The sequence below is a fragment of the Neolamprologus brichardi genome, chromosome 12 (genome assembly GCF_056152115.1).
Source record: "Neolamprologus brichardi isolate AB-2024 chromosome 12, ASM5615211v1, whole genome shotgun sequence".
NCBI classification, from domain to species: Eukaryota; Metazoa; Chordata; class Actinopteri; order Cichliformes; family Cichlidae; genus Neolamprologus; species Neolamprologus brichardi.
This window is the reverse complement of record NC_142115.1, coordinates 2,814,069-2,830,743: the sequence shown is the minus strand read 5'-3', so window position 1 is coordinate 2,830,743 and position 16,675 is coordinate 2,814,069. Positions and strand designations below refer to the sequence as shown.

Below are 16,675 nucleotides of genomic sequence, written 5' to 3'. Positions count from 1 at the left end.
GTTTCCTGTTTCCACTTTGAATTTTCTCTTTTCAATCGATATTTTTGCTCAGGCAGTATTTTAGACGGAAGCGGGTCCTCGCTCTGTGCATTTTGAAACCGTCGCGGTGAGAAGACACCTAGCAAAATAGCCGGGGAGAGGAGGAGGAGGTGGGAATGGTACAATTAAAATTATATATTAATATATCATTGACGTACAGTTGACTGGGGTACATGTTTACGGTTATATGCAATGTAAAACCAGAAAAAACTGTGCGTTTAACGTTCGTATCAGTTTTTATTGTCACTAACCGGTAGCTCGAGTGGTTAGCTTCTTGGCTTGCCAGCTGGCTAATGACTGCTAGCATGGCTGACAATCTCAGCTTCCTGAAATGAATCGCATACCTAATGTCACTCTAATCTAATTTTCTAATTTTCATATTTAGCGATCATTCGTGCAGGTGATCGTTTCAGTTATTTGAATACCTTCGCCATGCCTTGCGTTTGTTTTACCCGATAAGTGATCAGTTTGGCCTGCGTACATGGCTTTGTGCTAACACAAAATATTTACCATTTTCTTTATACCAGTTTTACACTTCAGATTCTGATGTTTTTGTATTTTTCTTATTCACTGTAAAATAGTATGTCTGTTATTAACTACAAAAATCGGCGATAGGTTATCGTTTCCTTGAATTAGTCACGTCTACTAAGGCACAGCATGATGCTACATTAAAGGCTAGCAGAAAGTACGTAAATATGAGGACGGTGTATTTTTAACTGTAGACCAGCAGCCATGTCCCGATAAAGGCTCTTGTCACCAACATGCACAAAATATTTGACATGTTACGTTGAGTATTATTATTAACAAATGTAGAAACATACGGTATTTAGAACAATAAACTAGTGATGTAGAGCGAGTTCAGCAGTGATGTTATTTAAATCTATGTCACATCCAGTGTAAGGTGTCATGTAAATGATCTTTAACCACAACAGTAGCATATTTTAAGAGAAAGAAAATTAAAAAAAAAATCGATTTGTGATTGGCTGCTGTCACTTTCAAGTGAGCTAGTTGTAAATTTTCCTATAGACGTAAACGCATCGTGCGCCCTCCCTTAAATTTGAACATGCGCAGAACGTGTTGTAAACAATGAGACTCTTCCAGACCGTCTCCAGCTTTGTGTCTGTCCAACAGTTGATCTGTGCAAAACTAAACGGTTTCCCATAGCTCTCCGTACATTCAATAAAAAATGTTCCTTGGTAAGTAAAGAGACACATTTGTGACTAAATTTTTTTTTTATTAGCATCATCACTGCGAACACGTATCACATTTATTACGTTACAGCCTGAAAACCCACCTCGAATGACATACTTGGGCGTGACAGCGTGCGAATGAACATACTAATATTGTTATTATGCACTTACTTTAATGCAGATTTATATTGGTCAGTATTCCAGCCCCATCTACATCTCCTTCCGAGCAGCGTCTCTTGTGCTAGCTTTGTCAGGCAAACTCCCGGCTTTTAAAGCTGACTTGCTGGTTAGCAGGCTAGCTAGTAGATGCTAGTCCAACACTGGTCTCGGTGGTTCTGTTGAGGCATAATATGCTACGTTAAAATAAGCATTTAGACCATCAGTACCACCGGGTGTTTTTCTGTCATATTAATTAAAAAAATCATTGAGGCTGTTGAAGACACATACTCATGCTTATTAAATGTAAATGATTATCTTTTTGCTACTGAAAGGGGGGGGGGGGGGGGGTGTCAGTGATGGTAGTATCAGTGTGTTACATTTTAAAACTTTGGACTGACTGTTGGAGTATATAAAAGTATACATGGCATTTAGCTATTGTGCACACAGTAATTGGAGACTGTTTAATGGCACACGTGTGGAATGCAGTGGAAAATGTTGACATACTAGTTAAGCTTGATTTAGACATCCATCAACTTTTAGTTTAAGTACTACTTATTTTTATGAGTAATGGTAAAACTATAGTGTATAGGAAGTTGTTTATCAATAGTTGCTGTTTGTAAATGCTGACGTTTGTGCTGTGTTACAGGGAGCTGAAGCATGGAGGCGGCTCTGAGCAGGTTGAGGGGGCTAAGTGCCGATGAACTGTCCGAGGAGTTTGCCCGGGCAAACGTCAAGTGTGGACCCATTACACCCACCACCCGTGCCACCTATGAGAGGAAATTAGCCCGTATCCTGGCTGGACCAGAGAGCAGTACCACTGAAACAGACAGCAGCTCTTCAGCTGGTGCCTTGAACATTGTGGTGGATCATGCCAAATCTCTGTCATGTGCCACCTCGGCTGTTGTGCCCACAACCTCTGGAGCAAGCAGCAGCTCCTCAAAGGCTGCCAATGAAGAGTTGGACTTTGGCTACGGTGTGGGTCTCAACCCTCCAGAGGAAGAAGAAATATCAGAAAATACAAACTCAAACAGCTCTGCTGAGGGCACTAACTTGCAGTCCAAAGTGGAAACTCCTTCAAAGCCAGCACAAGTGTCCCCAACCCTTTATTATGGAGTGTGTCCACTTTGGGAGGATGTCTTGGCAAGAAATGGTAAGAGAAACTCAGCTTCTTACTTTATAGAGTCCATTAGATATCATGTTTAATTTTGGTATCAAGAATTACTTGCCAAGTGTTGTTGACTTTGGGAATTGTAGAAACAATACTTTGAAGCAATTTAGCATTACATGGTACAACACACTGTTTTTGCCCCACCTGTTTGCGTTTCAAGTTGTGTAGAGGAACTGAGCCCTGCCACCAGTAAGACGATGGCAGGAATGAAGCAAAATGAGTCCATTTGATAAAACCCCAAAAATCTGAACTATAGCGACAGCTTCTATCCTAGTACAAGTTATTTTGGAGCAGCTTTGCTCTCTTTTCACCATCCTTCACCTGTCTTTACTGTTATTGACACTACCTGTGGAGATGCTCCCAGCTGCTGGATGGCTAGTTAGCATTATTTTGCATGCATTTGTTGGTTTAATTTTAGAAATGTAGTTATTACTGTTTATGTTTCCTAGACTGTGTGACATGATATTTGTCCTTTTAAGACGGTGAACTCTGGAGTAATAATTGTTGGAATTATTGTCTTGTAATAACCTATATTAGTCATATGACTAGCATATTATCACAATGGCTTTAATTCAGTGGCTCTACCAACAGAATTGCAGTAACTGTTTAGGATTACAGGCATTTTTAGACACGGTCCCCTGTTGTCAGAGGCTCAATAGTAATTGAACAATTGACTAAAAAAGGTGAGGTCTGTTTCATTGCTAATGCATTACAAATAGACTTGATTTCATTTGGTATCTTTTCACTGGAGCTGTCACTATGAGATCCAAACAGATACTGATGTAAGTGAAGGAGGCTATCATTTGGCTGAAAACTAAAATAAACCTATCCTATCAGTAGAGGTGGGAATCACCATACATCCCACGATACGATATTATCACAATACTTAACGCACGATACGATATTATTGCAATTTTTTAAAATATTTTGCGATATTCAAATTCTGTACATAAAGGTAAACTTTATCAATATTCAATTTATCTAATAACAAAGTCTCACACTCAGTCTTTCTCTCATTTCAGTTTTATTGTTTGTATTACAGTCTAGTCCAACTTAACTGAATCAACCATCTGGTACAATTATAGCTATTCTGAACTATGCAGTTTATGAAAACTATGCAGCCCCTTCAGCAACTGAAGAATTTGAAAGTAAATTAAAACAAAATATAATTTTACATTAAATAAAAAAGTTTTAAACTTAATTAAATGTGTCTTAAATTAATTATGTCTTAAATTAAAATAAATTAAATTAAAACTGTCATGTTTATTGCTGCCATAAAAAAAGTTAAACACATTTGGACAGTGAAGGAATGTCAGGATTCTTGCTCAGAAAAAGGATCAACATGCTCTGAAGTCAGAGCACAAAAACTTTTTTTGTAACAAAATATCGATTTCTGCTGTCCCTGTATCGATACATTATTAGCAAACAAAATATCACGATACTACACAGTATCCATTTTCCCCCCACCCCTACCTATCAGACTGATCGCAAAAATGTAAGAAATGGCCAAATAAACAATTGTTTGCTCTTGAAAACAAATAGATGCACTGTTAAGTTTAGCAACTCCAAATGACTTGAAAAATCACAGAAGACAACTAAAGCAAATGTTGAGAACGTCTGAAAAAAGGGGGGTTAGGAAATTTCACACCAAGTCAACAAATTCAAAAATCTCAAGTAGGTAGGTGCATAACTGTCAGGGTCTACAATCAAGAGACGTCTTCATGAACTGAAATACAGAGTGTTTATAACAAGACACAAACCATGCTCAGTTACTCAGTTCCACTCAGCATGAAGAAAGCCAGATTAGACTTGTTACAAACCTTCTAAAACAGACCACAAACTCCTAAAAGATTCTTCGGACACATCAAACAAAAATAAAATGTACTAGAATGATGGGAAGAGGAAAATATGAAGAAGGAAAGAGAACATTTATGATCTGAAAGATCTCATCTGTTGAATATGGTGCAGTAAATATTATGGCATGGGCACTATGTGACTGCTCATAGAGTACAGGGTTATAATCTCCAAAACTGATTTGACAGCATTTCACACAATTGGATAACCACCCAAAGTTTCTCAAGGCAAAGAAATGGGATATTCTACAGTGTTTGTCAAATAGCCTTTTAAGTTGTTGAAAATGAGAAGCTAAGTATAAAAATGCATGTAATTCCAACAGTTAATGTAATAATGTTGTTAAACCGCATTAAAGCTAAAAGTCTGCACTTCACCAAATAAAAACAATTTATTTTGGATTGAAGCATTTAAATTTGCAGTGTTGTTACAAAAAGTACTTCAAAGGCAAAGAACAGAAGAAATGTCTCAGAAATATGGTTTATCCAAATAATAATCAGATAATTAAGATATTTTTTTATTTATATATATATTTGTTTAGTGGACAAACATTTTCTTTTGTTGGCGGTGAGCAGTCAGGACAGCCTGACCTCTCTGGGGCAATGATCTAAATTCACTTTGAGCTTCCATAAAAATCAGTGCTGTTAATGTTAATCAGTCAAGGCAGGCTTTTTTTTGCAGTTGCAGAAGCAGTGGCACTTACGTGGCTGACAAGACAGACAGGGCAAAAAATGTGGAAAAAAAGCCAGCCACCGGTTAGGCCACAGTAAAACACAACAGTTAAGGAAAAATGGAGTACCAAATAAAAGAATTAAAATGGTTTTTGTGTTTTTCTGCAGAGGGAGCACATGTATACTCAGATAAGAAAGATGCCCTTCAAGCTGTAAAGACGATGAAGGGAGCCCGTTTTAAAGCCTTTTCCAGCCGTGAGGATGCTGAGAAGTTTGCTAAGGGCATCTGTGATTACTTTCCCTCTCCCAACAAGTCAGTGTGTGTCTCTCCTGTCAAACCAGGCCTGCCCATCAGTAAAGGTAAGTACATGAAATGATTTAGGCTTCTCTTCTAAAAGAGCTTTACAGTATTTTTTTGTGTATTTTTATTAAATTGAATTAGTTTTTATTTTCTCATCTTGTGTTAGTTTATTGCCTGATAAAGCAGTGCATACAGTGGTCGCTGTATTTATTACAGTGTGAATATAGAGGTGCAGCATAGTTCAAACGAAGATTTCACAGTTTGCTGATGTATCTGACATGTTAAAAGGCACATGCGGATAAAAAGACTACAGATCGAGCTAGAATCCGAGCCATTGTGCAAAGCACTCCTGAAAAACTCTTCACTGCAGTGACCTGCTTCGTCTCTTCCTCCCTTCCACCCCAGACAACGTGGAGGTCGATACCATCAACCGGGAGCGTGCCAACAGTTTTAAGAGCCCGCGCTCCCAGGACCTGACGGCCAAACTAAGGAAAGCTGTGGAGAAGGGCGATGAGACGGCCTTCAGCGAACTGGTCTGGGGCAATCCACGCTATCTCATTGGCTCAGGAGATAATCCCACTATTGTTCAGGTGGGAACATGTAGTGAATACTTTTGGTATATTCAGACTGTTTATAACACTGAGTGAAAGTTGCATGGTATCTAGCATCTTAAGATAGCACAGAGATGCCGCCACAATCTCTGGAAAGTCTTTGCTATTAATAGAGTAGCATGGCCTGACTTGTCATTTGTTGATACATAAATATTTTGACTATATCAGCGCCAGCCTTTCAGTTACTGTGTGTGTGTCAAGCTTATAGCTGCTGAGACAAAAATGAATTTACCTGCTGGATGTGCTGAAATGGAATTTTTGCATCATGTGTTTGTTTTACATTTAAAAGTACTTTAAAAATTGGGATTTAAAGTGTTTATAGTTGATGCTAGTGTATTATAAATAACTCTTTGTTTATTAAGCTGCAGGTATTCAAATAAAATCAGTGGCACGTTGTTAATCCCTGATTAATCCCAAAGTTAAAGTCAGATTCTGATTTTTAGAAAAACCCTGCAGTTTCTGTTAAATGGAGATTAAAAAGGATTTCTGACCCATTCAGTTGTTCCTCTGTGTTTGTTATGTTCAGGAGGGCTGCCGGTACAATGTAATGCACGTGGCAGCCAAAGAAAACCAGGCAGGGATTGCTCAGCTGCTGCTGGACACCTTGGAAAACCCAGAGTTTATGCGCCTCATGTACCCAGATGACCAGGAAGTCATGCTGCAGAAACGAATCCGCTACATTGTAGACCTTTACCTCAACACTCCAGATAAAGCTGTCAGTTCTTTCACCCTCCCAATTGAACCTGAATAGATTCATTTTAAATAATAACATGAACAGAGCCCAGTAACTTTATTATTTTGTTTTTCCCCCACTGTAGGGCTTTGAAACACCGCTCCACTTTGCCTGTAAGTTTGGGTGTCCAGATGTGGTCAATGTCCTGTGCTCGCATCCTGACATTGATAAGAACCGTGAGAATAAGGATGGCCAGACGCCTAGGGATGTAAGTACTTACATTTTGAACCATTATTTAAAGGAGCAGCACACATGGAGCTTGGATTAAACCACAGAGTGTACGCATTTATGAGTGCTGTCTAGCAAATACAGTCTCTCTCAGTGCAGTCCTCGCAGTAGTTGTTCAGGGAGGCGCAGTTCTGCCCACACAGGTTTTTAAGCTGTGACCTCTAAGCTTGCTTTTTAAATCCTTTGGCAACAATCACTCACTGAACATTGTAAGCTAAACTTAGATGAGCAAATTCTTTCCTCACTTGATCCAGCAACAGCTGTACATAAATGTCTGTTCACGCATCATTATTTCGTTTCCCTCTTTCCCACAGCTTATATGCAGCAGAAAGAATAAAAGCCCAGAAGTGAAACAGAAGATAAGTGACTACTTGGAGGGTAAGGGATTAGCACATTTCTTAAAAATTAAGTTTGTGTTGTCCTTAGGCTGGTTCAACACACAGCATGTGACATCTTAGTTTTGTTTGTTTTAAAATCTGTCCTTTTAATATTTGTAAAATTGGAGCTGCTGTAAATCGGTTAAGTGTCGGTCATAATAGTCTTGTGAGCTTGAAAAAAGAGCCGTGGATGTCTTTAGGTTTGAGGTGAAACGTCTTTACAAAACTAAAGAAATCCTTTTTCCAAGCTCTCGAGACTGCATGTGTTCGTGTTACTGAGTGCGTATACTCATGAATAAACTGCAACAAGTTTGTTTTGCAAATCACGACAAGTTTTTGTTCAGTCCGGTGAGAGTTGAAGGCATCTGGTGTGCAGCGTCAGACTCGCATTTGGCACGACGTTCTGCATACTGTATTTGTTTATACAATTTGGTATGCGCACGCTGCCAACACCATATGCAGCAGCCACATGACGACACACAAACTCTGCCAGCTTAAGCTTCGACTCCCACTGCTTCCACCTTTGACGATATGTAAATGTTGTCATGAGTTATGTTGTCATGCTGACTTTGAGTCTCTGTTGTTTCACAGACCGTTGCTATATCCCTTTGCTGAGAGCAACTGACAACACCTCGCAGCCCATCATTGGTGCTCCATGGTCACCCGAGTCCTCAGAAAGTCTCTCGCTAATCCAGCGACACACAAGAAGCCCCAAGGATCCCATGATGGCTGTCACTGCCTTTGCTGGCCCCCTAAGCCCCTCTAAAGCAAGTTTAAAAACAACAACAACAAAAACCTGCTTATCAGTGTTTATGAAGACTGTAATATATATATATTTTTTAAAACACATATTGTCTTCCACTGTAGGCAGATGATTTTCGCCGGTTCTGGAAGACGCCACCCAGAGACCGGGCAGAGCTTTACCACAACATACTTAAGTCTGATCCTGATAGAGGGGCGGAGAGAGTCGGCAGGTACGTCCAAAACCTTATTTTATTTTCAGTAACTTTCTCAGTGAATATCTGTGTCCGCTGTGATGCACAGATATCATCTGTTCAATGCCATCTCTGCACTTTTCACATAGTCATACATATTGGAAGTTTTCACTTCATTATGGATGATTAGCTAAACCATAGTAGTATACAGTTTTATGTTTTGTTTAATGTTTAAAATGTTTTGTATTCCATAGACCACTGAGAATAGAACAGCCCATTATGTAACTATGTGAAGGTCGACTTATGCATTAACCTTCCCTGTCAATAATTGTAATAATCAGCTCTTCAAATTACCAAAATAATATTTAGCAGTTTATTACTATTATTACTGCTGTAATGGTGGATACTCATAATAATCATGGCTAAAGTTTTAGTGAATGAGGTTTGGGTTTGTTTGGGGTTTTCCCGCCTGACTCTTGGCTCTCTAAAATATTGGAGAGGATATCCTTATTATGATGATTTCAGGTTTCTTCCTGTTAAAAGGGAGTTTTTCCCCTTCCCACTGTTGCCATGTGCTTGCTCATAGGTCATCTGATTGATGGGGCTTACTTACTATTATTGGAAGGTATTTATGTTACAATATAAAGCGCCTTGAGGTAACTGTTATTGTGATATAAATAAAACAGAATTGAATAGATCTGGCTGTGAGCAACAAAGTCCACCTCCTGTTCAAATTAATTTGTAAAGGAAAATCATAACAAAGCTGTCTTAAAGGTAAGGAGAAGCTCATTTTAGAGAGCGGATGACCTGAGCGACTGAATCAAAGTCCAGTTTAAGATAAATGAGGACTAGTTTTGTGTTTTTGGAAATATGCACCGCTTCTTTTTTTAAAGTCCAACAGTAGAAATATAAATCTAAATTAATGTAATGGCTTAATTTTGATTATGCATCCTTTTAACTCACGCAGATCAGCACAGTGGTTAGCACTGTTGCCGCACAGCAAGAAGGTCCTGAGTTCAATTCCACCATCAGGCCGGGGTCTTTCTGTGTGGAGTTTGCATGTTCTCCCCGTGTTTGCGTGGGTTCTCTCCGGGTATTCCGGCTTCCTCCCACCGTCCAAAGACATGCAGCTTGTGGGGATAGGTTAATTGGATAATCCAAATTGCCACTAGGTGTGAATGTGCGAATGAATGTGAGTGCGAATGGTTGTCTGTCCATGTGTGTTGGCCCTGCAACAGACCGGCGACATGTCCAGGGTGTACCCCGCCTCTCGCCCTATGACAGCTGGGATAGGCTCCAGCGCCCCCCGCGACCCTGAAAAGGATAAGCGGAAGCGAATGGATGAGATCAGCTTCAACATTAGCCACAATCATGGGGACACCAATAAATAAACAAATATCTTATTATTTAAACTGAATCTACGTCTTACCTACAGAGACCTAGCTCATGAGATGGGACACCCCTGGGCGGAATATTGGGACTTCCTGGATAGTTTTGTGGATCTGTCATCTGGTGAGGGGCTCCGCAAGCTGGACGATTACCTGAGCAAGAAGGATTTCAGTTCACGGACTCATGAGGGGGCCGGCGAGAATGAAACCAGCAACAGGTTTAAAACCCCCTCCCCAGGTACAAAGTGCTTTATATTTGAGAAGTGTTGCTGAGATGGACTGTGCACGCTTCTGATCACATTCTGATTTAATGAGTTAATTTTAGTAGCGTAATCAGTGTGTTTCTCGAGTATAGCCTCTTGTTATATCAAATGGACTTTGGAGTTTCATACCTCGTTTTTTTGCCCTAAAGACTTTAGTTTACTCTTTAGTTTACACTTTTTTGTTACTCATTCTTCGCCGATTGCAGGCAAGCCCAAAAAGTTCTGCAACTCTATTTCTGTTGGTGCCTTCCTGGACGAGGGTGACGATATCAGCCTTGAGGAGATGAAGAACCGGCAGAACGCAGCACTCACCAGCATCACCTCCTGTGCTGCATCCAAGGACGTCCTGAAAGGAGCCGTGGGCGGCCGCGAGTTCCACATCGCACTACGCCACCACGGGGCCGACCTGATCGAGACTGCTGCCGAGCAGGACCTGCTGTGCTGCTGCAACGACGGCCTCCTGTCGCCCGGTGTAGTCTGTAAAAACGGGGTGTGCTCCTCCTCCAGAGATAGGACTCACAATGGAGACAAGGTGTCCCCACGCACCTCCCCATCCTCTTCCTGCATGCTGTCGCCTATTTCCAATCTCATGGTGGAGTTTGAGCGCATGTCTCTGCAGGAGCCACCAGACAGTCCCACCAGCTGCAGAGAGAGAAGGAGCAGCGGTGGGAACCGTCATAGGGAGGCTCGGGACTATAACTCCTCCTCAGCCACAGACCTGAGCTCTGGGCTGAACCTCCTGTCTCTCAGTCACAGCGGTCAAGATGGTGAGACTGTGGATGGGCCCGGCTGGAGAACAGAGGGAGTAGGTCAAGAAGAGAGGCACAGCAGCGGCAGCTCAGAGGAGTACTTTGAAGCAGAGGAGAGTCTGGAGATGCTGGGTAGGACTAGGGGGTCAGTGTCAGGGTTGCGCAATTTCTGCGCTAGGTCCAAGTCATGGGACCACGGGGGCAGGGACTTAAGCAGCTCGGGATCCTCTGGGTCCTCTTATAAGTCCTTAGAGAACTCCCATGAGTTCTTACCCAGGACCCCACCACATGTCAGAAGAGGACTTTTTATTGATGGGTGAGTCGCACTTGTTTTCACTGCGGAGGATTCAGTTTATAGCAGACAAATAGAAAATGTTCCTGAGAATCTTTAAGTTTGGTATTGTAAATAAAATTAAGTATGAGACTATATGGAGAAGAACCTGAACTACATTTGTGGATATTTTTGTGATAATCCAGAGAAGTACTGTGTAACACACTCTGAGCTAGATGCTGTTAGGAGCAGTCTGATGATCCCCAACCGAGCTGAAGTGATAAGAAGCTGATTAATCATCCGTCTTTTTTTTACAGTGATTCTCCAACCAAACTGGACAGAGCGGTCCTGTCAGCAATAGAGGGCGCAGACATCGATCCTCAGAAGTATCCGAGTATTCATAAGTGGAAGAGCACAGTGAAGTCATACTCTGCCTCAGATATGCAGAGGTTAGTAAGCTTGGCTGGCATATCAATGCTGGGTTTCCATCAGTGTTTTACAGGCTGTGTGTGTGTTTGACGGCAGTTGTAGGCAGACTTAAAAAGAATAATGAACCAGGTGAATGTCAACAGCTAACATAATTTTATCTGTTCTGCTGCTATTTGTCAACTTATGTCCATTAATCATGGATTACAGTAGGCTAGGTCCTGCTTGGCTGATCTACATAAACTGTGAATTGGTGCTTTCTTGCTTGTGTTGGCTGGGAAGTATGCCGTTTGTTTTTTTTCCCTCTTTTTCTCCACAGTGTGCAGAGATGCAGCTAGGCTAGTACAGCTCCATTGTTTTCCTCTGTCTTACAGTTAGCATTACAGCTAGTTAAATTTCCTGCAAACCCTGTTCATAGTTATTTGTATGCTTATTTCACGTGTGGGTGTGATCCTGCTGGCTTCAAAGGTTTCAGTACCAAGTGATGATGATGATGATGATGATGATACTTTTTCATTTCTTTAATCAGCACTAAAGGTCAGTTTAGTGCAGTAGTTGCTAGAAATGGGAACTGAGAACCAGTTCTGTGTAATATGTGTAATGCACATTTTTTTTTGAGTAACAACCCCAACACTGATCACAACAAAGAGGGGAGACGCCTCCAACATGCACAAACATTTGACCACACAGAATGCAGTTAATTTGCACAAATGTTGTGTCTTTGATATGCAGCTTAGCAATTGTGTATGTAGCCAAGGAGAATCGATAGAGAATTGATAAGAAATCAAATCAATAAGAGACACTGATAATTAGGGCTGCCACAAACGATTATTTTGATAGTCGACTAGTCACCGATTATTTTTGCGATTAGTCGACTAATCAGATCATCATCCATTGGACGTAAAACGTACAGCTTATTGCACCAGCAGCATCTGCTATTATATAACTATCATTAGCTTACAGCTTTAAGTGTTTAAGGTATGTGCTAACTAAAAATAAAGACAAGATGATAGTTTATTAAATTTTAATGAAATTTGCAGATTGTTTCGGTGAAGTTTAATAAACTCCTTGCTATCTAAAATATAACAGGACACCGGAGTATATTCTCGAGCATCTCACACTTCTGATAATCAGCTGTCTGCTTGATGTTTATTCAGCTGTGTAAAAACTATAACTTTAATCTCAGCCAAACCGATTTACTCAGGAACAAATAAAATACTAAAAAAAGCCAAACAATAACATTTTTAAGTTATCTAAGTGACTTATATATCATGTTTAACCTGAGTAGCGAAAGACAGCGGTGGGTTTGAAAACGATTTGCCGGGAGTCCGGTGTTCTCACGGCTCTAGTTAGCCTAGCCCCCGGCTAGCTATCAAGCTAGTGGCTAACAGACGTCTCCGAAAACGTCGGAGCGCTTTTGAAAATATGTGGTGTCTTGATAAACTGAGCAGATATTTGAGGTTTACACAGCTACATTCTCGCCTGAAAATATGTTAAACGTTTATTTTGTGACCCAGAAAGAATAATAAGAGTAATATTAAAACTAACTAGCTGCCGCCATTGTTGGAAACTGAGCTGGGCTGCGCTATGAATTCTGGGACACAGCTTCTTCTTCTTTGGGGTTTAACGGCAGCTGGCATCCTTGTACATGCAGTGCTGCCATCTTCTGTTTCAGTCCGTTATTACACTCTTAAATCCTACTACTTATTCCTGCGTCTTTTGTGATCTTACAATGCTTCAAACTACGCATCGACTATTAAGTCAGTTGTCGACGTAATCGTGACTAGTCGACTAATCGTGGCAGCCATACTGATAATAGAATCGAAAATTAAATTCTTATCAGTTCCCGTCCCTTGCATTTGCTTTTATTATCTTGCTTTTCATTACTGTGTAAGCTTAAAAACTGTCTCTGCACACAGCTTAGAAGCTGTTATTGTTAGAAAAAGAAGTTCTACAGCAGCCCCATGCGTTTACATCATGACAGAGGGCATCCACAGAAACATCGGTGGAAAAAAGAGAAATCAGTACTGAAATCTACAAGACTGGCATTTAAACTACTGTACATTCAGATCTTACAGATTCTGGCATGTAAATGAACTGGTGTTTTCTATTAATTTGAACAAGGCTCATTCACTTTTTTATTATTATTTTTATTAATCCTTTATTTATCCAGGTAAAAAATCTCATTGAGATTAAAAATCTCATTTCCAAGAGAGACCTGGCATCATGGCAACAAAAGTCACATACCACATAGGTATATAACATTTAAAACAATATTCTCACTCAAATGGATGGATAACTTGGGGCTCACCATCTTGCACGCTGAGTCGGGGATTGATCAACCCACTCTCCAACCTGAGCCACCCAAAGAATGTGCTCTTTGCCCTTTAAATCATGTGTTAACTCAAAATCAAGAGTCCAAATACACCTCTTTAAATCCAGGGTGCAGAGATAAAGGCAACTATTAAACACGCACCTACTCAGGGTAGTCTCAGGTAGTGATGTGCGGATTGATATAGAAATATCGATTCCTCTGATACCAGCCATTTATGTTCTAGAATCGATTCTCATATTAAAATATCGATATTTTAGTAATTTAGGGTAAATCTGTAGTTTATCATTAACAGGAACACAGTGGAAAGAAACTACAAATTCGGATTGTCTACATTGGAAGGAACTACTTCCTCTTCCGCCTTTCATTGTCATGTGCGAAATACGGCTGAATAAATGTGTCCAGCCCCTTGGCACGCGCACTCTCACAACAATGGCTGAGCTTAAATGGAGTCATCTGTGGACACGTTTTACCTCCACAAACAGCCGAGACGTGGTTTGTGATACATGTGGCAAAACAGTGAGGTGTTGTGGCAACACCACTGATCCTCATCAGAATCACCTCACAGTAAATCATATCACAGAATATGACGAGCGTATGTTGAGGCGAACTGAAGAGGAGGACAGGGACAGGTGCTGCTAGGGCGAGACAGACGTCTCTCGCGGAGTCCTTTAGTGCTGCAGGCAGGCGATATGTTCAAATAGGGCTGGGCGATATGGCCTAAAATTCATATTGCGATATAATTTGAAGCATGTGCGGTAACGATATATATCGCGATATATTCTTTTCTTCTGTATAACGTTTTTTCCACACTTAAAATCCTTTAATTTTCTCAAAAATCAAGAGTGTGCCTTATGTATGAATTCTGGTTGTGCTTACTGACCTCGAACCGATTTTGGCTGCAGAAATCTGTTAAAAAATGTTTTAGTACAACTTTGGTAAGCTGCACTGCTTGATGGATTGTCAGAGCATTACGGCTGCCGTAGTGAGGAGCTTCGCGGAGTAATCTTAGAAGTTAACAGGAAGTTAGCTCGCTAGTTTACACCTAAACATTTCATACCATGTTCTGACTGAGAGACTTTTGAAACTAATTAAAACGTACAGCTCTGCTACCACTTCCAACATAAATGAAGACAGAGAACTAAACAGCAGTGGCGTTTGCAGGGTTACTGAAGTTGGACTACCTGGTATATAATGATGTACTACGTGATTGCTAGCGACACAGCTATGTTAGCATAACATTAGCACAGTGAAGCTGGAGGATGAACGCCAACTTTTTTTCCACTCGATAAAAGTTAACGTGAGGGATTCTGGTGGTCAGGGACAAATGCAATCGCATAGCAGGATGCTATACACGGGCCAAACTTCAGTCAGGAGAACAACTGAGATTATTCATCCACAATACGAGGTTAGTTATTAATATACTGCAACAACATGGGAATAGAGCAGCTGCGAGAGAATTCAACATTAATGAATCAATGTTACGGAAGTGGAGGAAGCGCAGTTTTTGGCTTTCCCCATATTTCAAAAGTGCTTCATCTCTTTGCTGTGACTGTCGCCCGCCATAATTTGCAGATGATAATGGTTTTAGCCGCTGCGATGCTTTCGACCAAAACAGGCTCAGCTTGATGACATCATCAACATGCGCTATCGCGATAGAGCGATATAGTCAAAATCTCTATCGTTGGCCAAATTTATATCGTTTCTATCGTATATGGTTTATATCGCCCACCCCTATGTTCAGGTTTTTTATTTCTATATGATGAAATCTGCATTATTAAGTGATAAGAACAAGTAGTCTGATGTCCCATAATCATTATGAAGCTATGATTTGAGATACAGTAAAAGATCCAATAAATAAAATAAGTTTTTGTACAAAGTATCGGATCAGTATCCTCGACCACCCTGGATTTTACTTGGTATCGGATCGGAAAGGAAATCAGCGATATCGCACATCACTAGTTTCAGGCCAGTCTCCCAAATAATATGCTTTATATTTACCATTAAATTTATTCTAAAACACTGATTATTGTGTTGATCTGTATTGTGTAGCTGGCCTAGCCCTGCAGTGGTAAAACCACGACTCAGGATGCAGCATCAGACTCCCGGCTCTCCTATCAGCGGCCTGATGTCCCCCACCGGCCGCTTCAGCCCCGCTCGGCACGCTGCCTCGCCGGACTTCAGCCCCAGCCGGTACAGCCCTGCCAACATTAGCTACATTCAGCGCCTCAAGCACTTGAACGAGCCGTCAGTTTAACTGCACCCACCTCCTGCGCTACAATGCAGCCATACCCTCTCCAAGCCCTGCCTTCTCTCACACACCCGAATCCAGCTGTACAGAGCTGGCTACACCAGAGCTCAGAAACCACAAACCTAACAGAAATATGCACAAAGTGTTTGGAAGATTTGTATTAATAATGTATGGTACGACTCCCATGTAACACAGGAATTTTCATCACAGTTAGGTTGTGATGTCAACTCCAGACTTTAAAAGGTAAAAAACAAAACAAACCTTGATAATTTATGTACTGTATGGGTGTGGACCATGTTGAATTGACGGTAACGTTATTTGTGGCAAGTGTGAAGCACCTTTATCATAGCCTGACTCAACTTTTATGAATATTGTGAACACAAGCCACACCCCCCAAAGTTAGCTGATCACTAAAACTTTAGTGAGGGATCCTAAAAAGGATCGTCACTGAAGATGTTCTTAAAAAAAAATTAAAATGTCAATATTTTAAAAATTATTTTTTGTATGTTGGTCAGTAGCACAAAATTTAAATGTTTTTATTAATGGTGTTAAAACCGACTGCCATTTCCTATGTTCTTTTTCCCCCTCAGTTCAGGAATTGCCTTAATTTTCTGAAGTGATGGACCAGCTCTCTGTCAGTTTGGACACATTTCCTCTAGTTCATACATGAAATGTATGGAAAATAAAGAAACTGAGATCTTCCATGTTTTTATTTTGTCCTTCAATAAATTC

At 40.6% G+C, this 16,675-nt stretch overlaps 1 protein-coding gene across 3 annotated transcripts; it reads left to right on the top strand.

Annotated features, from left to right (window-relative positions):
- The first annotated feature begins 80 nt into the window (after positions 1-80).
- ankle2 (ankyrin repeat and LEM domain containing 2) lies at positions 81-16,645 on the top strand. Of its 3 annotated transcripts, none has more exons than XM_087848882.1 (13): positions 81-149; positions 2,035-2,538; positions 5,247-5,438; positions 5,785-5,969; positions 6,517-6,705; positions 6,809-6,931; positions 7,266-7,329; positions 7,920-8,099; positions 8,200-8,302; positions 9,699-9,889; positions 10,121-10,979; positions 11,252-11,383; positions 15,745-16,645. In XM_087848882.1, the coding sequence occupies exons 2-13, from the start codon at positions 2,046-2,048 to the stop codon at positions 15,947-15,949; spliced, it is 2,916 nt and encodes a 971-aa protein (XP_087705008.1). In that variant the 5' UTR covers positions 81-149; positions 2,035-2,045; the 3' UTR covers positions 15,950-16,645. The 3 variants fall into 3 exon arrangements, with proteins under 3 accessions (XP_087705008.1, XP_087705009.1, XP_087705007.1); XM_087848883.1 differs by having other exon boundaries at positions 86-158; XM_087848881.1 differs by lacking the exon at positions 81-149 and adding an exon at positions 1,127-1,235.
- Positions 16,646-16,675: the final 30 nt, after the last annotated feature.

Excerpts from the sequence above, each read along its gene's own strand:
- ankle2 (XM_087848882.1), top strand. The coding sequence starts at position 2,046 with ATGGAGGCGGCTCTGAGCAGGTTGAGGGGGCTAAGTGCCGATGAACTG. Across the intron at positions 8,100-8,199 it reads CCTAAGCCCCTCTAAAGCAA|ATGATTTTCGCCGGTTCTGG; the intron begins GTTTAAAAACAA and ends CACTGTAGGCAG. Across the intron at positions 9,890-10,120 it reads GTTTAAAACCCCCTCCCCAG|GCAAGCCCAAAAAGTTCTGC; the intron begins GTACAAAGTGCT and ends CGCCGATTGCAG.